Source organism: Taudactylus pleione, unplaced genomic scaffold, assembly GCF_031769625.1.
Source record: "Taudactylus pleione unplaced genomic scaffold, aTauple2 ptg000116l, whole genome shotgun sequence".
Classification (NCBI taxonomy): domain Eukaryota; kingdom Metazoa; phylum Chordata; class Amphibia; order Anura; family Myobatrachidae; genus Taudactylus; species Taudactylus pleione.
The window spans coordinates 5,558,800-5,577,261 of record NW_028284518.1 but is presented as its reverse complement, the minus strand read 5'-3'; the positions used below and the strand labels follow the sequence as shown (position 1 = coordinate 5,577,261).

The window sequence follows — 18,462 nt, the reverse complement described above, 5'->3', positions numbered from 1 at the left end:
ACTACACTGTGCACAATAATCTTAAACTTGAATCACCAGGCAGGTGATTCAGGGTTGGCTATCCAGAGACAGGTATTGTACTATACTTGTGTAATTGATTTAACTTTCAGAAAAGTGCTATAGCTATGTTAGTATTTTGTATTAATAAACTTAAGTATTCTTTATTGCCTGGGTGAGAAAATATGTTTCCAAATCCAAGGTACTTTATAGGGTGATAAGATCAGAGTAGCCCGTTAAGCGCTGATGTGGTGCAGAAGTCTTTGTCGGTTAACCCCAGGTGCTCTTTATTCTGATTGGCCAAGTAAAATCGACTGTGGAAGCCAGAGTACTGGAGGTGAGTCACAGGCTGCACCAAGATCAGAAAGCGCTGATTTGGTGTGGGAATATGTGCTGGGTAATCCAACCTACGGTATTTTTTAAACACTGTGCATACTGTATGTGTTAACCAGCAAAGCCTGGTCTTGTATGTGCAGATGGATCCAGGACTGGCAGGAGAAGTGGTGAGAATACTCAATCAGCTGCTCCAACTATATTTTCTTGTTTAATTATGGCAATAATAGATTTTCTATTGCTGTGACAATGATAAACTGTCCCGCACAAGTGAAAAGTAGTTGACTTCTGTGTAAAATATTCATCCATGTTGTCTGTCATATTTTATCTATTGTCTTATGGCCTGAGTCACACATAATGCAATGCAATTCTGGACACCTACAGCGAATGGCATGCTAATGCAACTCTATACCCATATTCTGAGCCATAAGCATCTATGCATTGGGCCGCCCGTCCTCCGTTCATGAATGTAGTTGTCATCACTATCATTGGCACTTCCGCCTTCCCTAATGCTATCTGCAGGAGATCTGTCTGACGCACAACTCTGAATACTGTGTAACTCTGGCTACACACCCACAACACACCCACGGAACAGTTCTCTTACATGCATATGCCCAGTTGACACCCAGTAATGGCCATTCAGCAGCTGCAGAGAAATGGCTGAGATGAGTACAACTGAATTGTTTCAAAGTTCACATATATACGTATGCAGCTCATAACACATGCAAAGCTTTCTTATAATCGCTAGATGCTGCTACAATTGGACTTGGGGGTAATTCAAATCAGGCCCTTAGATTTATTTTAGTGGGGGATGGTTCCCCTTAGTTTGCCTCGTTGAGGTCATCACTTAGCAGAATCTGTGAGGCAGAGGCATGGTTTATGGTTCCTGATTGTGTGAGGGAGGGGGTGGACACATATGTTTAAGAAGAATATTGGCACCTGTATCTGAGACCACCATGTACCAGCAAGTCATCACTGGAGAGTTGCATTTCATACATCTATAGGAAATCTTTCACTCCGTTTGGTATTATTCATGCGCCCTCATTTGTTTCTTCAAACAGCAGGTGGACAGAGGTAATATTGCAGCTTAGTAAGAGGTTTACTCTAAGTGGTTTACTGAGTGTTCCGCTCTTCTGTACTTATGGCAGGGATGTCAGATGTCCTGGAATGGGCTGTGTGGATGAATGAGCTATGGCTGTAACAGCCACTGATCGGTAAGAAGAAGCCTATGAAACCACTTTCAAACTGGTAAAACAGTATAGTTCTGCACTACCAGGGGACGTATGCAAGCTCAAAATAAAAGAATATTTAGTTTCTTTTTCAAAGTTAAAAGTTTCAAAAGTAATGAGAAATAGCTTGTAGCATTCTTGTCATTTTGCACTATATTGCACAAAATATACTTTATTATTACTATTATTATTATTATTAATAATGTAATAATTGAAAATGTGCACAAATAGCAAACATTACACTAAAGGAAAAATGTGGAGAGTTATGCCATAACAAATACCAAAAGCACATTAACTGTAATGAATAATTAGCTTTGATCGGTCTACTGAAGCAATCTGTAAATAAGGGTTATTGAATTTGTGTACATTTGCATTTATTGTAGTAAATAATGTATATGTCAAATGTCTTTGCTTCAAAGACCTGTAAAATGCTAAGACTAAAAAAAAAACAAAAAACTGCAAACCTATAAGCTAGGTGAGTTAGCTATTAGCTTAACGATAGTAGATAGTTAAAAAACCTTCACAAACAAGTGCACAATACAGCCTCTGTTATCTATTAAATGATAACCCCATTTACATGGAATGTCACAAGTTAATGCACCACATCCTATAATGTTCTCATTTTACAGAATTACAAAATCAGAAATTTATATATATATATATATATATATATATATATATATATATATATATATATATATATATATAAAATAAGGACTTTGCTAACATACATTTGATAACTTTAGATTAGCTATGAATAATTGCATGATATTAACATATGTGTGTCAAATTGTTCTTTCAAAATAGAGTGACATTTTAGTAATATAGCCAAAACCACCATGGCTATAACCTGTTATCCATCACATATGTGTCACAATGACTGAAATTTATGCAACATTCTGCAAAGAGTGAAAGGTAATTTCTGTACTCTTCAGGAAAGCAATAATTAGAATATATTTTAGTACAGGACACATGGACAGTCATAAAATAATATCTATATTAATGTAACAATTTTATTTTCTAACAATATACAAGTTATGTTAACATATTAACAAATGATAAGTGTATAATTAGGCAGGAAAGGAGACAGAATTCTTGTTTTAATAACTTGCGTATTTTAAGCAGGGTTGGGTAAGGTATGCTGGCGCTCAGGGGACCTGGCGCCGGTATTCTAAGCGCCGACATCCCCTTTGCTAGGATATTGACAGCATCCCTTTTAAGCATACCACCCAATACTGGAGACAGGGAGGTAAATTTACTAAAGGTCAGTTTGGTGTTTTTGGTTGATTTTCCATCGATTTTACAAACAGAACATATACTAAAGTAAGAACTGACAGAAACTGACCAAAATCCCAACTTTAGAACATTGGATCAACAATCAACATCTTTACGTAGAAAACAATAGGAACCGCAGATTTACTAAAGGTCAGTTTTAAAATAGACCAAAACCCCATGGCAAAAACAAGGGCTACACCCGCCCAAATATAGACCTGCCTGTGGCAGGCGTGTTTGGGAGAAGCACTGCACAGATCACTATGATCTGTGCAGGCTTCATTAGGTTAAAAATAAAAGATAGGGTTTAAATACAAGCGTGGGGTGCCTGTAAATCAGTACAGAATTCCTTGGAAAGTGGGGACCCCAAAAATAAAAAGGGGTCCCTCCTCCCGAGGAACTACCAGCCTGCACTGAACTGGTGGCATTAGGTGCAGGGTTAACGTGTAAAACTAGATCATAATGTTGTTCTTTATAGGCAGACTTTATAGGCAGACTACAGGTACCAGCAAGCCTGCACTTGTGGTACTGTTTGGGGTGATAAGATAAAGGTAGCCCGGTAAGCCCTGATGTGGTGCAGAAGTATTTGCTGGTTAACCACAGGTACACTCTCCTCTGGTTGGCCAGGTAAAACAGCCTGTAGAAGCCAGGTATTTGGTGCAATGGTCTTCAGGAACACAAACAACTGCAAACCTGAGCCCCCAGGACAGCCCCACAGACAGCACTGTATACTCGGTCCAGAGCTACGTGAAATTACCGGTCACTGCTATGATGTCATACGAGTGAATGGGGGGGGAGAGCTGATTGGCCAAAAGCGTGGGAGTACCGCTCTCAGCCAATCAGCGCTTTCCCCATGTATAGTGAACGGTAATTTCACATAGCTCTGGACCGAGTATACAGTGCTGTCTGTGGGGCTCAGGTTTGTGTATTTTGTTTCTTGAAGACCATTGGACCGAACAGGAGCAGATCCAAGGGTTAGTGATCATGATTTTTTTTGTATAAAGAAATACCACCTTTGGTGTCCGTTTACTGTCTTTATTTTAATATTTTCCTAACAGGAAGCCTACAGGTGCCAGTTGGCCCCTTAATGTCCGGGCATGCTGGAACTTGTTGTTCCACAAGTGCCGGCATGCCGGAGTAGTCTTGCTGGTACCTGTAGTCTGTCTGCAAAGAACAATATTATGGTCTACTTTTTACACATCTACCCCGTACCCACAGCCACAAGGGGTGTGGAAAATAGCCCTGGGCTGTAGTTCCTCAGGACGGGGGGACCTGATTTTATTTTTGGGTCCCCACTTTCTGAGGAATTCCAGCCATGGGTTGACCAGTTTGGGTCTGGTTAATGTTAAGGCAGGGGGACCCCACTCCGTGTGTGTCCCTGCTATTGCATTAGGCCCCTGGCTGATTTAGCCTGGTGCTGGCTATTGGAAAATAAAGGGAACCCCACACAGTTTTTACCCCATTTTCCAGGGCCATCCCAGACTGAGAGGTCCGGTACTGATTACTGATTTGGGGGGAACTGTGCAGTGCTTCTATTTGTGGTGCTTTGCAGTAGTTTTTACATTTCTATTTGCCGTTGGTTTTGAACTGAAAGATCGAAACCGATGGCATTTAGAGCTACAAAAACTGATATAGACATCAGGTTTCAATTGAAGCTGAAACCCAATGGATGATAAATAGCCAGTTTTTACACTTTTAAACAATGGCGATTAAAAACCAACCTTCAGCAAATTTACTCCAGGGAGTCTGGCCACATAATGGAAGGAGTATGTCCACACACGGAGAGTGCTTGGCAACCTCCCCATGCCTAGCCCTGAAAAATGCTAGGCTACTGCTTATCTACCTCTGGTCCCCTCCTATCACCCATTAACTACGGTACATGCACCACCCATTTACTGCTACTCTGCTATGCAAACCAGCCGTAAACAGACATCCGCCCCCAGCTGCCTGGCAATCTGGTTTATGCTATCCCAATCGTTACAGCTGGACACTGCTTTCAAATATGGAGTATCTGCTGAAATTGGAATGGTTAGGAGGTATGTTATAAGGAATAGTACATACATACTGAAAGATAATAGGATTATATTGAAATCTTTTCTTAAATCTCTGACTAAAAGAAGCGCTCAGGTTGCTGCCTTTTTATAGCTATAGAATTGCTTGTTTATGAAATGCTTATAATTTACAATTGAAGTACATACCTTCATATGGAAAACTGCCCTTTGACACAAAGAACACAATATAGTTCTAAACACTGTTTAACAGTTTAAATAAACAATAAAGGGTCTCACCCTGAAATACCTGTAATCTTATTGGATCAAAGTTGTGTTGGGGAGCATCACTGCTTAGTTACAGAACCACAAAGTAAAGTGTCAGAGGTTACAATCACTATTGTCTTTTTTTTTTTTTCTGTTACAATTCCGTGTGAATGACTGTTTACATATATCATATGTTGAAGGTTTGAAAAGCATTACCTAGGCTACAGTTACAGCAGTTGTAAATTAAGGGGACTAATATTGTCCAATAACTGATGGTCATTATGTCACGTCATCTCAAACTCAACTACTTGACTTTTTGATCAAATTATAGTTTGCTGGATATTGTGTATATTCACAAAACAGTTATGTAGTATTGTTTAATGGACTAATCCACATTGTGTACATTTTTTTTAAATGACTGAAATAAACTCCACAAGCCAATTCTGCAAATAACACATAGGGGTATATTTACTAACATTCGATTTTGCATTTTGAGTGATATGGCATTCGATTTTGCATTTGGGTATTTACTAAAGGCCAAATCGAATGTAAAATCTAATTTAAAATAAAATTTTTCTCAAATCGCACTCAAATCGAACATCGGAAAAACATTGGTACTTTTACATAGGCCAACATACAAATCCCTTATTTATGATCATTCAATTTGAAATCGAACACTAAATCGAACAACAAATCGAACTTCAAATCGCAAAATGAATAGACCTGCTTCATGCTTTCGATTTGAGCATGAGCAGGTCGGATTGACACAGATACATGCATACATCAGTGAGATCCATGCATGTGTCTTACTGTAAAATGCTTAGAAAGTGTAAATTTCTGAAAAAATTTTTTGTGAGATCCCCCCCTAAAACAGAACCAGCCCCAGACTTTTCATAGCCAGTCCTGGTTGTTTAAGTACAGGTAAAAAAATACGTAGGGCTCTGAGAACCAGTCCTGGTTCTGTATTTACAGGGAAAAAATTGCGTAGGGTTCCCCTGTAAGATCCAGAACCAGCACCGGAACCTTTCTAGCGGGGGACTGATGCCACAGCCAGGGAAGCCTTATCACAGGGCCCCCCAGCCGAAGCATCAGCCCTGACCGCTAGTCAGCCCATGCCAGGGATCCCTGGGGAGTTGGAACCCTCCCCAATAAAGGGGTCCCCCTCTCCAGGGCACCCCTAGCCTAGGCTGATAGCCTGGGGCTATCCCCGCCACCCCTGGGCAGTGGGTGGCGGGTTGATAGTGTAAATGTAGTGCATTTTATATAGTTTTAAATATTGTCTTTTGCTGTGGAACTGCAGGTCCCAGCAAGCCTCCCCCGCATGCTGGTACTTGGAGAACCACAAGTACCAGCATGTGGGGCATTACAGGCCCGCTGGTACCAGTAGTTCCACTGCAAAAGCAATATTATAAAAAATACACACCGTACACAGTATCATTTTATTAAACATACATGCACTCACACGCATGTACTCATACTCACCTATGTATTCCTGTAGCATCAGTCCACTTGTCCACTAGAATTTCCATATGGTACCTGTGGAAAAAAAAACATACTCACCTTCTCCTATGCGTGGAACTGCAGGTCCCAGCAAGCCTCCTCCGCATGCTGGTACTTGGTGAACCACAAGTACCAGCATGCGGGGCATTACGGGCCCGCTGGCACTTGTAGTTCCACTGCAAAAGCAATATTATAAAAAAAAAGACTAACACACCGTACACAGTATAATTTTATTAAACATACATGCACTCACACATGTACTCATACTCATCTATGTATCCCTGTAGTATCAGTCCACTTGTCCAGTAGAATTTCCATATGGTACCTGTGGAAAAAAAACACATACTCACCTTCTCCTATGCGTCGTTCTGTCCTCTTCGTTCCAAAGTAGGCATCCAAGGTCTTCTTAAAATAAAAAAACGAAAAACGCAATCCACGCAACTGATAACAACTAGGATGGTTGTTATCTCCCGAATGAAGAGCTCAGAGATGGCACTAGCCTTTGTAGAGCCGTATCTGAGCGTTCATTGGCTGAGATAGGTCAGCCCCCGCCTCACGCCAATGAATGGCTCCTCCACTGAAGTCAATGATGGGAACCGCAAAGTAAACTTTAGTTACCCTGCGGCTCTCCATTGACTTCAATGGTAGAGCCGTTCATTGGCTGAGAGAGGCGGGGGCTCACCTCTCTCAGCCAATGAAAGCTCAGATACGGTTCCATCTCTGAGCTCTTTATTCGGGAGATAATAACCATTCTGGTTATCAGTTGCGTGGATTGCGTTTTTCATTTTTTCATTTTAAGAAGACCTTGGATGCCTACTTTGGAACGAAGAGAACAGAACGACACATAGGAGAAGGTGAGTATGTGTTTTTTTTCCACAGGTACCATATGGAAATTCTACTGGACAAGTGGACTGATACTACAGGGATACATAGATGAGTATGAGTACATGTGTGAGTGCATGTATGTTTAATAAAATTATACTGTGTACGGTGTGTTAGTCTTTTTTTTTATAATATTGCTTTTGCAGTGGAACTACAAGTGCCAGCGGGCCCGTAATGCCCCGCATGCTGGTACTTGTGGTTCACCAAGTACCAGCATGCGGGGGACGCTTGCTGGGACCTGCAGTTCCACAGCAAAAGACAATATTTGAAACTATATAAAATGCACTACATTTACACTATCAACTCGCCACCCACCGCCCAGGGGTGGCGGGGATAGCCCCGGGCTATCAGCCTAGGCTAGGGGTGCCTCAGTTTGTAATTACATGAACACACCCCTACTGTACGTGGTCTGTGTGTGGATGTATTTTCTCACCCCTCACCAAACATTAGGAGGTGCAAACCTGCATTTGGATGTACATTTTTTTTGTTGGTATGCAGAGTCCAAATTTCCGTATTTTATGCTACGCAAACTAGCGTATTCAAAACTCAGGGAGGCGTGGTCCAGTGGCGTAACTAGGGTATTTGGAGCCCAGGCCAAATTTGAAAAGGGAGGTCCCCCCCCATGTGCGCGCGCCTTCGGCGTGCGCGTCAAAAAATGGGCGTGGTCACTTAAAAATGGGGCGTGTTAACATGACACACCCCTTTATTTTCAAACTGAACATTCCTATCCATATGCACCTTAACCCCAGTAGTACCCCTTATACAGTACCCCCAGTATGCAGTTGTGGTCCCTCTCATGCAGGCCCATAGTAGTGCCCCTTATACAGTATCCCCAGTAGTGGTCCCTCTTATACAGCCCCCAATTAGTTCCCCTTACTCAGTACCCCCAGTAGTGACCCCCCCAAATGCAGTGCCCCACGTAGTGTTCCCCCTTATGCAGTGCCCCCAGTAGCAGTCCCCACAATGCAGTACGCCCAGTAGCGGTATCCCCTTATGCAGTGCCCTTTTATATAGTGCCCCCAGCAGTAGTCCCCCCCATGCAGTTTTCCCAGTAGTGGTCCCCTAATGCAGGCACCCTGTAGTGATCCCCCCTATCTAGTGCCCCCTGTAGTGGTCCCCGCAGTGCCCCTAGCAGTAAGCCCCTTATATAGTGCCCCCAGCAGTAGTGTCCCACCCTCCCATGCAGTGCCCCCAGTAGTGGTCCCCCTGATGCAGGCTCCCAGTAGTGACCCCCCCCCTATCCAGTGGTCCCTGTAGTGGCCCTTCCTATTATTGCCCCCAGTAGTGGTCCCCCGAGTGCAGTGCCTCTAGTAATACTAGGCCCCTTTTAGAATGCCCCCAGTGGTAGTCCCCCCCCAAGTAGTAGTCCCCAGTAGAGGTCCTCCCAATGGCACCCCCAGTAGATGTCCCCCCCAGTAGTAGCCAACCCCTCCCCCGTTGTGCAGATAGGTTTAAAAATAAATAAATATATATAAAAATATACTTACCTGATTCCACGCTGCTCCTGCTCCTGTCCGCGATGCCGCTCCCGCCCTCCAGTCCGCCCGGGCTGGCGCGCTCAGCATTATGGGACTGACGTCATGACGTCAGTCCCATTACCCACTGCAGGAGCCGGACGGAAGTCCGGCTCTTGCAGTGGGTGCTGCAGCAGTCAATGAGAGTCTATATGACTCTCATTGGCTGCTGTTTAACACACGCATCGCCGCCAGCGCTGGCGGCGATGCGTGTGTTATGCACAGCCTGAGCCCGCCTCCTGGCGCTATTGGGCAAGCACTCAGGGGGAGGGAACGGGCTCAGGCGTGCAGCACAGGACCGGCGCTGGAAGCCTAGCGCCGGTCCTGTGCAAATGTGTAGCGCTGACCGCACTCATTGCGGTCGGCGCTACACTGACTATCTATGGCGGGCGGGCCGGTACCGTGGCCGGCGGCGCCCCCCCGCGCCGCCGGTCCAACGGCGCCCAGGGCACGAACCCCGCTCGCCCTGCCCTAGTTACGCCACTGGCGTGGTCACATGTCCTTACAAAAAAAATATATAAAACATAGTATATACTGCGCTATGCTACTATGGTAGCTTTACTTTAACCTACTAGTACATTATTCAAATTCTGACTAAACTGCCATTTGGTTGCAATTGTACCTGTAGTAAGGAAATTAGACTATAACATACATCCAAATTTTGCCTGTTCAGGAACCAGAACAAGTGAGCGTGCACAAGAAGGGGGCGGGGCACGTCTCATGGTCAAGCTTTACAGGGGTGTGTGACTAGCGCTTCTGATACTTTGGGGTCTATTTACTAAGCTGTGTTAGGAGATAAAGTGAACGGTGATACGGTACCAGCCTATCAACTCCTAACTACCATTTTTCAAGCACAGCCTGTGACATTTCAGTTAGGAGCTGATTGGCTGGTACCTTATCACCGTTCACTTTATCTCCTAATACAGCTTAGTAAATAGACCCCTGTATGCTGAACAGGGCCGGATTAAGGGCAGGGCGACAGGGGCGGTCGTCCCGGGGGCCCCCACACATAGGGGGCCCCCACACACTGTCCCCGACCCTTGGCCACATGCCCGGCGAAAAGGTTGATCGCGATCTACTGGAAGCTCGCGGAGCTCCCACCCGTAGATCGCGATCAACGACAGCGTGGAGCGAAGACAGGTAAGTTGTTTAACAAGGGTGTGGGCGGGGAGGTTGAGCTACTGGGGGCACTACTTTATGGGACACATCTACAGGGGGCATTTAAGAAGAGGCACAACTACTGGGGGCATTGCAAGGGGCACAACTACTGGGGGCATTTAAGAAGAGGCACAACTACTAGGAGCATTGCAGTGGGCACAACTACTGGAGGCATTGGAGAAGGGGCTCAACTACAGGGGGCATAAAAGAAGGGGCACAAATACTGGGGGCATTGGAGGTAAGGCACAAATACTTGGGGCATTGCAGAAGGGGCACAACTACTGGGGGCATTGCAGAAGGAGCACAACGACGGGGCATTGGACATCAGGCAGATAGACCAATGTGTGTATGTATATGTATATTTATTTTTATATATATATATATATATATATATATATATAGCTTATTGATAGGGGCCCCCACACGTTTGTTGCCCAGGGGCCCCCACAGACCTTAATCCGGTCCTGATGCTGAATCAGTACCTGTCAAGTTCCCTTAAAACTTGGCAGGTGCACACGGCATATGTGCACTACCAGGGGCGTTTCTAGAGAGGAGGGGGCCCGTGTGCAGTCTCCGACACGGGCCCGCCCGGCGACCGGCAGCGCACTGAGCTGTGCGCGGCCAGCGCCGGAGTTATAGACTCTGGGCACTAGAGTGTGCCCAGAGTCTATATTGTATGCACAGGTTACCGGGAAAATGGCCTCCGGAGAGGTAAGTATTATTATGGGTGCAGGGTGTTCGGTGCGGGGCCCCCCTGGACCCAGGGGCCCGTGTTCCCCGCACACCCTGCATCCATTATAGATACGCCCCTGTGCACTACTATGCAGTGCAGTAGTAAATGGGTCATGCCTTCCAACCTACGGCCTGATTGGGCCAAAGCTGAGTGGAGGAGCAAATCAGGACTGTCCTTAATTGGGACATTTGTGAGGTATGCATAAGTTCATGTGGGGCAGGAACTAATGTACACTGATAAAATTGTTGTATAATACCACACTGTGGAAAATGTTGCTTCTATACAGGCACGAGAACGACATTAATGATAATAAAAATTACAAAGTGTTTTTTTTATAGTGACTGTCAAGAAACTTTTCTCTAGTTTGTAAATCTCATATGAAATTTCAGCTCATATGAACGTTTCAGCTTTCAGAATGACAATTGTTTATCAAGGCACACGGATAGTGATAATACAATACTCTTCTTCACAGACTAAGTACTCTGAGAAATCTAGTATCCGGCTCCATTACTCAGATAGATGACAGAGGTGTATTATCTGTATGGCACTGTGTTCTTGGCAGTGTTTTTAGGTCATCCCATTGGATTCTCCACATCCCCCACTTCACAGAATGAAATAAGGCATTCCCCTCCCCTCTCCTCAGACCACTATTCTCGCCTCCCCTTTACAGCCCCTTCATCTATACAGTTTGCTGGTTACACCCCACCACGATTGAGATTAAAACTGCGAGTTTCAGCCTGTTCTCATGACCCACTAACGGGTCACATTGTTTTGCATTTAATGGGAGAATAAAGGCTACTGATGCAGTGAATTACTTTCCTGCAATTCAGCCTCAACATCCTAAAATGCATGCAGGGGCTGTGTGTGGGACTGATAGCTTTGGAAGGTCCAGACAATGACAGGGAGCACAATGATTTCATCAGATTGCAGCCAGGTTTACTTTTTTTACCCAACAATGGACAATTCTCTATCTATCTATCTATCTATCTATCTATCTATCTATCTATCTAGATACGTTGATAGGAGTCATTTAACAGCAAGACATTGCACTTCAGTTCAGCCAATTACAGTACCTATCTTAACTACTGTATATGCTTTTAAAACAACAGCAATCTACTATTTCTCGTATGCAATTTGAATACAATGAATTTGCAAACATCATCTGCTAATATGTAGCATGAGCTGGTATTAACACTGGTACAGCTGCTGTGCAATATGGTACAGCAGAAGTCTATTGGACCGATCACAAACAAGCATGTGAGAGGAATCAGTCACTTACACAGTCTGGCTAATCTGTACCACAATGTGTCTGCTAGGGAAGGAGGAGTAGAGGAATGTCTTCCAGGACCCCGGAGAGCACAGGGGCTAGTTTAGCAGGTGCACAACACTGTACATGGGGCATTTGCAGCACACTAAACGATATTACTTTGCATGATTTTTACATACAAATGAAAAAGCGCAGAACACTCCAAACTGCATGGTGTTGCTACAACAGAAACAGTAATGCCGGCTTTTCCTAGCTAACAAAACTATGCATCTACCTATCTATAATCATCATCATCAAGCCAAGTCACCTCCCTCACATCACAAAACACAATACCTGCTCAGCAGGTGCCAGCACACACTGATGCTACAAAAGTGCATAGATAATATAATGAATGAGACCAGTGGTTCTTTGCTTTCATATGGGTGCACTTACCATGCTGAGAGGCTATGAGGAGGAGAGCTGCACAGACACAGGCAGCAGCAGCAGCAATTACAGCTGACAGGGTGAGCGCTGTCCAGGGTATCCAAAGCGGCGCTGCTGCTGCACAGCGCTCTGGTCTGGAGCTGATGTCGGTAGCCCTGTAGGATGAGGAGGAGGACGGTCGGCAGCGTCAGATGTCAGACTGTAGCTTTGTGACGTCAATAGAGGGGCGTGGCCCTGCTGGTTATAGTTGTAGTGTAGTGTCTAACCCGTTGTTGTTCAGTAGGGGGCGCTTTTGTGACTAATAACAGATCTGTACACCAGCAGCAGGCTCGCTCATCTGTAGTCTCGCAGTGTTGTCTTTAGTCTAACCACTCACTACCACTTAGGGAAAAGTAATGCACGGTATTTCCAACTGTACATCTCAATTATAACCCCTTAATTATCATGTTTACTATGTGATGGTTTAAAGAGAAATTTTATTTTAGGGCATCTGAGGGAACTTTTTATTTTATGTTTGTTGTGGGGTGTGGTGTCAGAGCATTCCTGTGGGGACATTTTCAAGTATTTTTATTCTTAACGCATTTCTAAAATCATAGAAATATGTAGCAAGCTTGTGCACAAAACAGCTGCAAATTAAGGATCCATAGTACTGTGGGGAAGGGAGGAATTGTGTAACTAGGTGTATCTTCCCTGTACCCAGTAATATTTGGTGTCACTGTAGAGATTATTATTTTTTTTTTATAGAAATATACTGGGCATCAGGGCTGTAACTAGGGCAGTGCGACCTGTGCCATGGCACAGGGCACTGCAGGGCAGGGGATGCTGTTTGGGCCTGTCAATTTTCCTGTTTATTATCATTCTTACTTGTTGCTTCCTCTCCTTTTATCCCCAGCATCTCCTGGTCTCATCTCTCTCTTCCCTGGCCCTTCCCCATGAGGCCATGGCCCTTTTTCAGGTGCACTATCTTATGTCCCTATTTAAAAAAATGGAAGGGGGGGGGGTCCAATGCTCTCTCCAGCACAGGGCACCAAAAAGTCTAGTTACGGCTCTGCTGGACATACATTTTTCAATATACCCTCTACATCAGGGGTGGGGAACCTTTTTTCTGCCGAGGGCGATTTTGATATATATATAACATTATTCGTGGGCGTGGTACAGGCCTCTCCTCCATGTGATGTCACATGGGGGCGGGGCCACAATCACCACTAATTACAGCAATGCCCGAAGCATCCTCAGCTGTAAGGGCAGCAGTGTGACCGTCTGAAGCATCCTAAGGACGCTCCAGGCTGCTGCATAGATTCGGGCTGCAGGGTGCCATTCTAGGCACTTGCTAGTCAGAGGAGGCTAGCAGAAAAATGCTCAGAGGGCAGACCAAATATTTCGATGCCCCTTATACGGCCCCCGGGCCTGAGGTTCCCCATCCCTGCTCTACATATTTACTGTGTGTAAGGAGAACATAGCTGTGCCATTATAGCCATCATAAAACAGGGTCAGAATCCAGCCAGCCATGGACAGGAGGGTGGAGATGACATCTAGAGAGGTGTGGGAAACAGGTGTATCTAGGGGTCCGAGCGCCCCTGGCAAAGTAATGGACTGGCGCCCTCCATATTATCTGAATAATTACTCTGTATGTATAACATCTCCCCAGCCAGCCTCCATGTTTTATCAGCCAGCACCTCCTTCTGTCTCCTCGGCCATCGCCCTACTGTCTCCCTAGCCAACCCCATACCTAACAAACAAAAATGGCAGCTGCTCAATCAATCTAGCAGTACTAATCAGGTGCATGAAAGGAGGGGTCATACTAAGTAGAAAAAGGAGGGGGATTTAAGCCCCTATTGTACCTCAGCACACTGAATAATACCTGCAACAATATATGAAGACTATATGGTCATAGAAATTCAGAGATATTAGTTGCATGCATTTGCAAATACATGGGAGGCTGCTGGGCCACGTCACGGCTTCTCTGTTACCAGCAGTCCCTAACACTAAGGGGTTCACGTCCGGGGCGCAGTGCACCCCAAAAAACGTCCAGCCCAGGACCCCCCCAGGGCATCACACGAAAATGGAAAAAGAGTGACAGTGCAGTGTAAAGTATAGCTGTGTGTGAGTAATCATTAAGTGTGGAATGAGAGGTTAAAATATATGTGAAAAAATACATGAATAATAAACAAACATAAAAGGTGATGTGAAAAGCAACTATGTGTATTAAGTGGTGATGCCCCATACCTCCCAACTTTCTCCCCCGGGGAGTCGGGACTTGCGGGTGCCCGAAAAGGGGGCGTGGCCTGATCATAAAGGGGGCATGTCCTTGTGACACGCCCCCGATTACATCACTAAGGGGCGTGCCCAGCATCTCCGAGATGCTGGGCTGCCCCCCGTGCTGTGAATAGATGCTGTGCGCATGCGCACAGCATCTATTCTCTCTCTGCATACCCGCTGCTCTGCATAGCAGAGCAGCGGTGTATGCTTCCCCCAACTTCCCCCCCAACCGCGGGACAGCGGGACAGTCCCAGAAAAACAGGACTGTCCTACTGAATGCGGGACAGTTGGGAGGTATGCAACCCCCTTCTGTCTCCTAGCCATCTCCCCTCTGTCTCCCCAGCCATCTCCTTCTGTCTTCCCAGCCATTCTCCTTTTGTCTCCCCAGCCATTTTCGTTCTGTCTCCCAAGCCAGCCCCCCTTTTGTCTCTCCAGCTCCAGCCTCTGGCCCCCCGCATCCAGCCCCCGCAGCCCAAAGATACCATCTCTTGTATCTTCTGGCTGCGGCCGGGTCTCCTCACACAGCGCAGCAATGCGGCGTGCGCAATATCCTGCCGTCACGCGCACCTTGTCTCAAAAATTAGAAAATCTTTATTCATTGTAACTGGCAGCCACTAGCACACACCAGTGGTTGCCCGGCCCCGGACATTTACCCTGAGTAGGAGCCAGGGGCAAACCCGGGGACTCCAGTCTTGGCAGTCCCATCCTGGACGACGCCCCCCCTCGCCCCTAGTGGGATAGGTTTTAAAAGGTATTACAACAGTTTGTTCTGGGGCAGTTTTGGAGTACCAATTGAGTTTGAGAAACTGTAGTGATTTCTAGCTGTTCCCCAGCTAATAGGCGATACAAACTGACATTGTATATTTCCTGTAGGGTTTACCTTTCATCCTGAATTGCAGGACATATATTGTCTATTTTTATTGGAACCTTTTTATTATGATTATAATTTTTGTACTCTTTTTGTAAATAATGTGTTTCTTTAATAGCCTGTTCATATATGCTCTGGAACTCTACTCATTGGAGAAGCCTTTGATCACTTAGGATACCTTAAAACTATTGTTAGTGTAGCAGTGCTAGGGGAACAGGTACCATCCCCTGGGGTAAATGGTAGTGCACAGCAGCCGAGTGATTACACAAGCCCAAAGTTTATGGTGCAACTGGCCTCAGCCAGTTTTATTAATCAGAGAAAAAAAAAAACTTGACCATCCTCCTGTGTCCCCAACCATTTCCCTTCTGTCTCTCCAGCTCCAGCCCCTGGCCCCTCACATCCAGCCCCCGCAGCTCACAGATACTTACCATCTCTTGTATCTTCTGGCTGTGGGTGTGGCCGGCTCCTCAGTCTGACAGCGCAGCTTTCTATCAGCTCATCCACATGGGACATGGTGCATGGGGTATGCATCAAACTTCGACACTGCATTCAGCTTACGGAAATGTTACAGAAGCGTATGCTGCCATCTGGTTTGGGAATTAAAACTATAGGGCTTGACCACTCACTGTTAGAACTTGGTGTTCTAGAAGAGTCAAACATATTTTGAATTTCTTTAGAGATAGCTTCTTGCTGGGCTTCAGGAATTCTGATTTTGACACCTGGTTCTGTGACAATGTCATGCTTTATTATGGCCGTGCAGCCGGGTAGCTCTGAAACACATTCCTGTTCCTTATGAGGAACTCTTTAGCCTTGTACTTTTGAACAGCTGACAGTGTCTCTGATACCTTTATTTCCAGAACAGAGGGGAATGAACTTACTGGTGGGCAAGGTTCAGTCAATAGGGCTAACCTATCCTTCCAGGGTATTATTAGGTTAACATGGTAAATTTGTTCAGGTTTCCTCTTTCCCGGTTCGTATACTTTATAGTTAACCTCATTCACTTTCTCCCTGATCTCAAACAGACCCTGCCATTTAGCCAAAAACTTGCTTTCCACTGTGGGTACTAAAATAATAAATCTATCCCCAGGGGCAAATGTACGAACCCCTGTGTTCCAATTATACACCCTCTGTGGAGAATGTTGGGCCTGTTCCATGTGCTTTTTGACAATGGGCACCACAGCCCCTATTCTGTCCTGCATCTGTGATACGTGTTTAATAACACTTTAATAATGAGTGGACTGCCCCTCCCATGTCTCTTTGTCAAATGTTCCGCAATCCTCTGGGGTGTCTCCCGTACAACAAAACAAATGGAGAGAACCCTGTAGAGGACTGAGGAACTTCCTTAATAGCCAACAACAAATATGGCTACACATAAACCCAGGTTTTACCATCCTTATCTACAACCTTTTATAGCATGCTTTTTATTGTTTTGTTAAACTTTTATACCAACCCATCAGTCAGGGGTGGTAAACAGATGTCCTGAGGTGAGTGACCTTAAACAACTTGCACAATTCCTTCATGATCCTAGACATAAAGGGGGTACCTTTGTCAGTCAGGATTTCTTTAGGTATTCCCACCCTACTAAAGGCATGCACCAGCTCTCTAGCTATGGTCTTGGTTGAGATATTGCGCAAAGGGATTGCCTCGGGATACCAGGTAGCATAATCCATTATCACTAGGATATACTGATGGTCTTGAGCACACTTTAACAAGGGACCCACAAGATCCATGGCTTTTCTGTCAAACGGGACCTCTATGGTAGGCATGGGAACTATTGGGCTCCTGAAATAGGGTCTGAGAGCATGATACTGGCACTCAGGACAGGAAGAACAATATTCAGACACCTCTTTATGAAGCCTGGCCAAAAGAACTGCTGTAAAATTCTCTGTTTTTTTATGCTCCTAAGTGTCCTGCTGTAATGTGACCATGAACTAGCTTTAATTCGGTTCTCCTATATGGCTGGGAAACAACCAACTGTTCTACCACATCCTCACCCTTTTCACCACATGGTACAACAGCTCATTACAGATGGCCATGTATGGGTACGCAAGTCTGTGACCAGGTTCAACCAGCTCCCCATTAATACCAAACATTTTCTATGGCTATTTTTTAGGGTGGGGTCTTTTAACTGTTCTGATGCAGATAGCTCCTTCCTTACCTCAAGTTTAGGCATATTTCAGCTCTGTCTACAGATTCTCCTTCCCCGGTAGGAAGTGCCTTATTTTGATTCTCATAATTTGTTACTTCCCCAGTTATACTAGCAAAAGGTAATGGGCCTGAGAGTTCAGAGGACACACCCAATACCAGTGAACCACCTGTACTGTCAATCGTCTCTATACTGTTCACACCCGTGACCATACAGGATTCCCATAATTTCCAAAAATGGGGAAGTCTAACCCTATTATAACCTCATGTACCAAGGAAGAGACCAATCCCAACTTAACAATAGCAGATTCACAAGGGGTCTCAATATTCACTTCAGCAGTGTTATAATGCCAGGTGTCACCATGTATGCAAGTTACACCAACAGTTGTTCGCTGGAACTTTGAGGAGTTTACTAACCCAACTTTCACCAGAGTAACCAAACTTCCAGAATCTAACAATGCCTCTATCCGGTTGTCTTCCATAAAATTGCACATATTTATTTTCAGGTAGAGCAGAACAGGCTAACCTGGCAAAAAAAGACAATCTACGACATTCAAAGGCAGCATCACATTGCATGGGTTGTTGAACAACTGGGCAACTAGCAATAACACGTCCGGGCATACCACA

General features: G+C 45.0%; 1 protein-coding gene across 1 annotated transcript in view; it reads right to left on the bottom strand.

Moving 5' to 3' along the window:
• Nucleotides 1-12,659, bottom strand: part of ELOVL2 (ELOVL fatty acid elongase 2) — a 139,362-nt gene extending 126,703 nt beyond the window's left edge. Inside the window, exon 1 of the mRNA XM_088471766.1 lies at nucleotides 12,573-12,659. Coding sequence (XP_088327892.1) covers nucleotides 12,573-12,575 — 3 coding nt within the window. The 5' untranslated portion in view covers nucleotides 12,576-12,659. The remainder of the gene's footprint in view (nucleotides 1-12,572) is intronic.
• Nucleotides 12,660-18,462: the final 5,803 nt, after the last annotated feature.